This window comes from Epargyreus clarus, unplaced genomic scaffold (assembly GCF_041222505.1).
Source record: "Epargyreus clarus isolate Ecla_fem2 unplaced genomic scaffold, WU_Ecla_fem_2.2 ptg000021l, whole genome shotgun sequence".
Classification (NCBI taxonomy): Eukaryota; Metazoa; Arthropoda; class Insecta; order Lepidoptera; family Hesperiidae; genus Epargyreus; species Epargyreus clarus.
The window spans coordinates 13,391,439-13,398,699 of record NW_027332228.1 but is presented as its reverse complement, the minus strand read 5'-3'; the positions used below and the strand labels follow the sequence as shown (position 1 = coordinate 13,398,699).

The following is a 7,261-nucleotide window of genomic DNA, read 5'->3' as shown; positions in this document are numbered from 1 at the left end:
GATTTTTTAAACCAATATAATCGCGGAATTTTTACATTATATCATTATATTATGTAACGAGTACACACGATCGGTTCTTTATTTATTGCTGACTTAGATATAGAAGTACATGGTACTTAAAAAAAACAATTAGATACATACACACAGCCACTGAAGTTGCCGTGACCACGATTCATGCATATGGATCGAAATATCTGCACTGAATACATAAATCGCCATCTTAAGCATGTTACATAATAAAATGTATAATAAAGTCCTCCGATTTTATTATTTACATAACTCATTTTAGATAAGCATAACTAGAGCAACAATATAACGAATGTTTTAAAATTTGCGACCATTTTACTTTTTCTTTTTCAACTCCTCGAACCGCCTGTTAAGATCTTCAAAATCAATTTCATCCGGCCCGCCTGGCTCTTGGTTGGTCGTGTTGGAGTTGTTGCTGTGGGGCACTGAAGGTAGCACCAGGTCGGACGGCACTGATGGCAGCTCGGGTAATTCAGGGAAATAGTTGTTCGGTGGTACCTTTGACCGTGGTTGTGGAGTCGGTACGTTCGGTACGTGTGCGGGCTGCAAAAACATTTAAATGTACCGTATTGAAATGTATGAGATATATTTTATGGATACAACCACACTTATTTCTGCCTCACAACAGTATTGCTGTGTTCTGGTTTTAAGAGGTTCGTTAGCTACATCACATTAGATGAATGAGGTAGGGATAAACTTAAGAGGTCTATTAATGTCAAAATGTCTATTATGGAATTAAATTTAATTTCTGAGCTGGATTACAACAGTCCCCTTCAGTAACTTCAATCAGAAATCCATTTATGTTCTGTTATGTAAAAAATACATTTAATTTTAGAGTAACAATTCTTTATATAGCTTTTATCCAAATTAAAGTATGTAATTGTTTAAATAAGCAAGCAACAAATATCTGCAAAAATGTGAGGTTTCTACAAAAATGTATACAAGTTAATTCAGAATAATAATGAAAAATAATTAATATAAAACCAAAATATAAAACTTTAAGGTACTCTACGAAATATCTAGAATGAATTAATATCTACAACTATCTAAGAAATGCTCTGCTATGTGATCTAATGTGTTGGGCCAAAACCCTATAACCACCTTCTCCAGTAATAGTAATGGTGTATTGTGCCTGAATGCTTTAAGCTATACCTGACTCTCCTAACAAATGTGTAGTCTCTAGAAAAATCTTCCTCATAAGCCAATACCAGGCTTATGAGGAACCAATACCAATCCAATTGAATTTTGGATCATAAAAATAAGTAAAACAACATGAAAATTTTATAGCATATACATAAAATTTGATGCCAAGTAACTTCGAATAAAAAAGAAATTACCATGTCATGCGCAATGCTGTCATATGCAGGTGGTAGATTGTGCATTTCCTCCTGCAAAGGAAATGGTACTACTCGTAAATCATAATCAGGTTAGTCATCAATTTAAGCGTTACATTAAAATCGACATAACATAGTTTTTCGACTATTTTATGAAGGCAAACAAAAATAAATTCCGACTTATTACGGTTATTGTTAAAACATTAAAAAATAATAATTTAAAAGTAGATAATAAGTACCATGCATATTCAAATTAACGCATGCAAGATTTTATGATCAACATATCCATAGAAAAAATCAAAATATTTAAGACTGAGTATATCAAGCTCGTTTTATGTTGTTTTTGCATACTGAATGTGTTAAATATGATATTACATCTAATATTTTACTACTAAAGCTACTTAATGCCAAGCTATGCAATATACAATTGAACATGTGAATGCAATGCTAATATTTGCCAAAAGCAAAAAATCCATGCTCTTATAGAAACACTCAAAAGTAACAAAGTTACCTGCAAGAAGCTGTTGCTCATATTCTTGGAGTCCACACCAGGTGGTGACATGTTGTAGTTCATTGGTTGGCTCGGCCCACCGTAATTGGGAGGTCCGGACACAAGAAACCCACCGGTCTTACCTCCAGATGGTTGCTAAAATTATATATTATTTAATATAAATTAGAGCCCCCAAAGTCCAAATATCTGTGAATATCTGTCAGCCAGATTAGTCATTGATAATCTGTTGTAAGCCGTCAAACAAACAGCGTTAGAGCAGTGTTTCTATGGGTGCCAGAGGCTTACAGGGGGCGGTGACGAATCCAAAGGAAAATTTGAGGGGTGGTTTAGAAGTGATGACTGATTTGTGGTTTAATAATTTGCCACATGTGGTGGAACCATTTTTTTCAGGTACAAATAGGGTCCATTTTTTTACAGACTTATTTGAGAGATAGATTATTATTTTAGAAAATTATTTTTGTGCTATGTTATGCTCTTTGCATCCTCTTAGGGTAGAAATAATGATTTAATAGTATGACGATAACAAATTACAGTAAAGTTAAAAAATAGATGCATAGAAAATATCTCACAGTTGGGTAGCTAAATGGTGTGACAGTGGGCGGAGGTAGGTTGGGCATCTGGGGCATCGGCGGCTGTGGAGGGTAGCCAATGAACCCTGGAGGCATGGGCGGTCCGTTGATATCAATCAGCATTGCATCGCGACCTGCAAATATATGATACAAGTTCTGCTTATTTTTTTTTTTTTTAAATTCAGATGTAGCTAGCAAGCATGCAGTCCATTTGATGGCAAGTGGCTTCTACCACCTGTTGACATCTGCAATCCCAGATAAGATTGATCTTAAGAGACGTCAGCCACTTATCCATTGTTACCTCTGAGGACTAAGTTTGAACACCTCAGATAAATAGATCTCCTATACCATACCCTTCAAACTAAAACAACACACTGAACACTGCATTTCAATACTAACCTTGCTCTTCCCTCATAACTTGTTCATCAGGTTCATATTCCACATTGTAATTCTTTGCAATCTCTATGAGGTACCGCTCCACGAGTATTTTGGGTGGGCTTTGGACGGACATCTTGTGTTTCAGCTTATCACTGATCGTGTTAACACTCTCGTTCCTACACGCATCCGCGTAGATCTTCCCATACTTTGCCGTCAATAAATCTGATATCACTTTCAACTCCTGTAAATTGTATAAACATAATAGTATTAATCAAAAAGTTTTATTGGTAGGGATCACAGACATTGTAATTGTCCTTCCTGAAACTTCAAAAAAGGTGGTGATACAAAATTCTATAAATATTTTTCAAGATAATAGATATATAATTATGTGAATTAGGTATTATTAATATTCAAGTCTTTTGGTGAAGTTTGGTGAAGGCTGGCAAAGTGATGGATGAAGATGATTCCACATAGACATTGTCCAGACTTGACAAATGATTAAAGTATTGAGTCCTAACCTAAACACCATTAACAAAACAATGGGAGGCTTTCATTATTTACATTAATCATTGATTTTCAATATTATCTATATAATAGTAATATTTTACACAAACAAAAAATGTCTTATACGTCATATACGATACGATTAATTACTTTGAAATTGTCAAAATAGTTGAAGTGTACTCTACCTGAACATCAGTATGCATTCTCGGCGCAACCCAAATAAGGCTGGAGATGGCCTCTGCCAGCCCCTCATCCAAGTCCTTCATCTGAGTTACCAGACCAAATCTTGCGAGCACCAAATCACAGTACATCTCTACAATCTCCATTGCTTCTACCATATAATCCTCCCTAAAAGAAGTAAAGTTTGAAAAAGATGAAACATATGTTAGTTAACTTTCTACACTCTATATTGGACTTCTAGACTCCCAAAATTTTTCATTTTTTGTAAGAGATTTAGGCCATAGTCCTCCATACTGACATATTGGTAGATTTATAATAAAATAAATAACTACCCTCAATTCCAAACTTGAATCTTGATTTGAAAAAGTCTTGGTTTATAAGCTGACCCAGAATATGCAGAAAAAAATGAATACTTCAGTAAAGTCTGTTAGTAATAAATCAATAAATAATCTTAACTCGAAATTTACATCTAACCAGATTAGACAACTTTTATTGATTCATACTGTGAAAGGAAACCATTGGTTAAGACTGATAATTACAATCAGAAAATGTAGTAAAGTACCTTTAGTTATTACCCAGAAATAATCTATTTTAACTGATTAAAACAAATTCTGTAGTAGTCATCAAGGGGTTTTTCTAAGAATTTTAAGACTTTTATGATGGGGAATCCTTAGCCAGCACGGGAAGGCCTTTACAATTATTTGTCATTTTATTTTACAGATGATAAAAAGGTGAATATCAACTTTTTATTATCTTATGCTGGTAACAGCTTACCAAGCTGTAAAGTTATTGTTAATTGTAAGATAACAGGTATGCCAATGTTCCATAAAAACTCAGATACCATTATATACTGAACATATTCTTATGAGTTTCCTAGAAGATCTTTTAATGCATGGTTTCATGACCAATGAAAATAAGATGTCTGTAATACCTAGTCTTGATTCATCACCTTGACAATGAAGTCAATTTACTTGATGAGTCAATGTATACTCTATCGACTCTATGGTCGGATAGATCACTTACCATTTACATTTTATATCAATGAAGATTTATTGTAATATAATTATTAGAAGAAATCAAATTAACCACTACCAAACATTATAGTACTAAAACTCCCTTCTAATAGCTTATAAAACTAGAACCAGCCTCTGAAAGCCTTAGATTATGACGCAAAAACAGCAATGTTTTGCTCAATATTACTAGAACGATATTTATCTAATAAAGCTCTAAAAAGTTTTAATTAATTACGCCATACCTTATTATGTGTTCCACGCGGATTTTGGCTCTTTCACTTTTACCAGCGGCTATGTAATCAGCTATTTCTTTACGTGCTTTCTGCGCCAATTCAGTTTTCTTTTTCTCTAACAGTTTTAGACGGTTTATCGCCAGCCTGAGATTGGTTTTTAGCTTTGTGTAATTAGGATTTGTTGAGAACATTTTGTTTGTGACACTACTTTCGTTTCTTGCACAATTACTAAATGAGGAAAGTTAAAGAACACGGAATTTATTGTTGTTTGTTAACAATAATGATACACGAATGAATCATCCGATCATCGTTCAACTAAGTGTATGAGCTGTCAGTGTCATTCTGACAGTTGCACAAGTGACATTGGCACTTGGCAGTTTAACATTTTATAAACCATAACGTTCCTTTTAACAAATTACAAAAAAAAACTTTTATTTAAGTTCCTAAACGATCGTTTGGGAACTAAAATAAAAAAAAAAACTTCCTAAACGATCCTTTTGCACTGCATATAGATATATTATATGGGCGAATCATAGAGTATTATTATATACATGTTAGGGCGAATGTATATGGGATCAACTCCATCGATCAACGTAAATAACTCATACCAATCATACTGAATCCATTTTCATGGAACTCTAATTAAAAATTAACAGCTAAACTATTTCTTTGCGTTTTAGACTAGTGACAAAGAAGCGGTAATAAACATATAAGTATAGGTACGTCTTTTAATCGTCCTGAATCTAAATAGTTATATTCAAAATCGTTTGGATGTATTTAAAAATCCAAATAATTCGTGTAAGTACCATTATATAACAATCGAGTGATTTAATCAGAACTAAAATAGTCGGAACTATAAACTTTGACGCCTTTGGGAACAAACAGCAAAACAATTATTATACAAAAATTAACATTTTATTCGTTTTACAATATTTGGTTAAGTACATAAATTTCAAACTAAGAGACAAGATTAAATACCTACTAATTGAAAACATCAATTTTAAAAGTACACGATATATTTATCCAACCACATAATAGTAACTAAGTAAGTAAACATAATATACATCGAAATCTGTAAATGCTTTTCATTATAATAATATTAGTTATGGCTTATGGCACAATAATACAATAACAAAAATACTTGTTATCCCCATAATAAATTATGTACAAACCTCAAGAGTAAATATACAAACATCCATTTATAACACAAAATCCTAATACTTAAGTAGGTACATAGTAAGTACACACATCTTACTTCAGTCCAAAGTAAAATACACCACATTTTTAACAAATTTTAATACTATGCCAATTTTTTAAACACTGAGAACAGAATTTCCCATATAATTGTAATAAGTAATTATTTTGTATTGTATTTGTATTTTCACAATCGTCGTGAAACAAGTATGTTTCATAATGCTATGATATAATAATATTACTTATCTTAAATTCACATTTGAGATTCGTGTAACAATGTGCAATATATGTATTTTATGGATATGATCAAGAGATATATAAATGTTATAAAGAATATTAGATACATTTTATATCAGATTCATTATTTAGATTCCACCATATTCTATGTAGATATTTGTAAATCTGAAGAATAGTTTCCTTATGGGGCTCACAAATGATCTATAAAGAATAAAAATTGCATCTTGAAGGGAATACGGCATATTTCTCGTAATACTCTTGCTACTTTTTCTGTTACTGCAACACATTGCAATTTAACCTTATAAAAATTAAAAAAAAAAATAACAGTAGTCCCAGTGACCGCCGTACATACAACTGGATCGAAATATTCGCACTTGGCAGTAAATAAGTTAAAAACGCGTATCGTGAGTGCCCGTTTCAAATTAAAAATAAAATAAAAGTCGGTTACAGATCAAAGAGTTGTTGAAGGAATAAAAATAATGTGAGCTACACTTATAATCAGTAAACATTTTGGATCCTGTTTATTACATTCACTTCCGAACGTTTCTACACACGTTTCTACAAATAAATTCATTACAAATAACACATAATAATATACTTTATCACTTACGTAAAGTATACAAATAACATAATTACATCTAAATGTTTAAATCATAGATGTTTAAATTAAGTACGAGTGAATGCTGTCACATATATATTTTGTACGGCATTCTTACCACCGATAGATCCATTAAAAATAATAAGAAAACGCACAGTGCCGTACAAAAATGGTGCGCCACAAAGTAGTCTATAAGGGACTCTTAAACATAGGTTTAGCGTATTATTGTTTCAATCGTGTGCTCTCGAAATATATATATTTTTTTTGATTAAGAGTGTGTTCTCTTAATTTGTATATCGCTTCCATAAAAATAAATCATTACTGAAGTTGAAATGAAGAAATATGGTAAAAGAAACTAATGATGTGCCGAGTCGGCCATTTTTGGTATTCGAGTACTTTAGTACTCATATAAAAAAGAATCGAGTCAGTACTCGAGTCCAAAGTATTCACAAAGTACTCGAGTACTTTGCACAACAGTCCAAT

General features: G+C 32.3%; 1 protein-coding gene across 2 annotated transcripts; it reads right to left on the bottom strand.

The window, feature by feature from the left end:
* Positions 1–249: 249 nt before the first annotated feature.
* Ist1 (increased sodium tolerance 1-like protein) lies at positions 250–5,082 on the bottom strand. 2 transcript variants are annotated; one of them, XM_073084985.1, is made up of 7 exons: positions 4,759–5,082; positions 3,509–3,671; positions 2,841–3,060; positions 2,442–2,575; positions 1,873–2,007; positions 1,365–1,415; positions 250–570 (listed from the first exon to the last, which is right to left on the bottom strand). In XM_073084985.1, the coding sequence occupies exons 1-7, from the start codon at positions 4,938–4,940 to the stop codon at positions 343–345; spliced, it is 1,113 nt and encodes a 370-aa protein (XP_072941086.1). In that variant the 5' UTR covers positions 4,941–5,082; the 3' UTR covers positions 250–342. The 2 variants fall into 2 exon arrangements, with proteins under 2 accessions (XP_072941086.1, XP_072941087.1); XM_073084986.1 differs by lacking the exon at positions 1,365–1,415.
* Between the last annotated feature and the right edge of the window lie 2,179 nt (positions 5,083–7,261).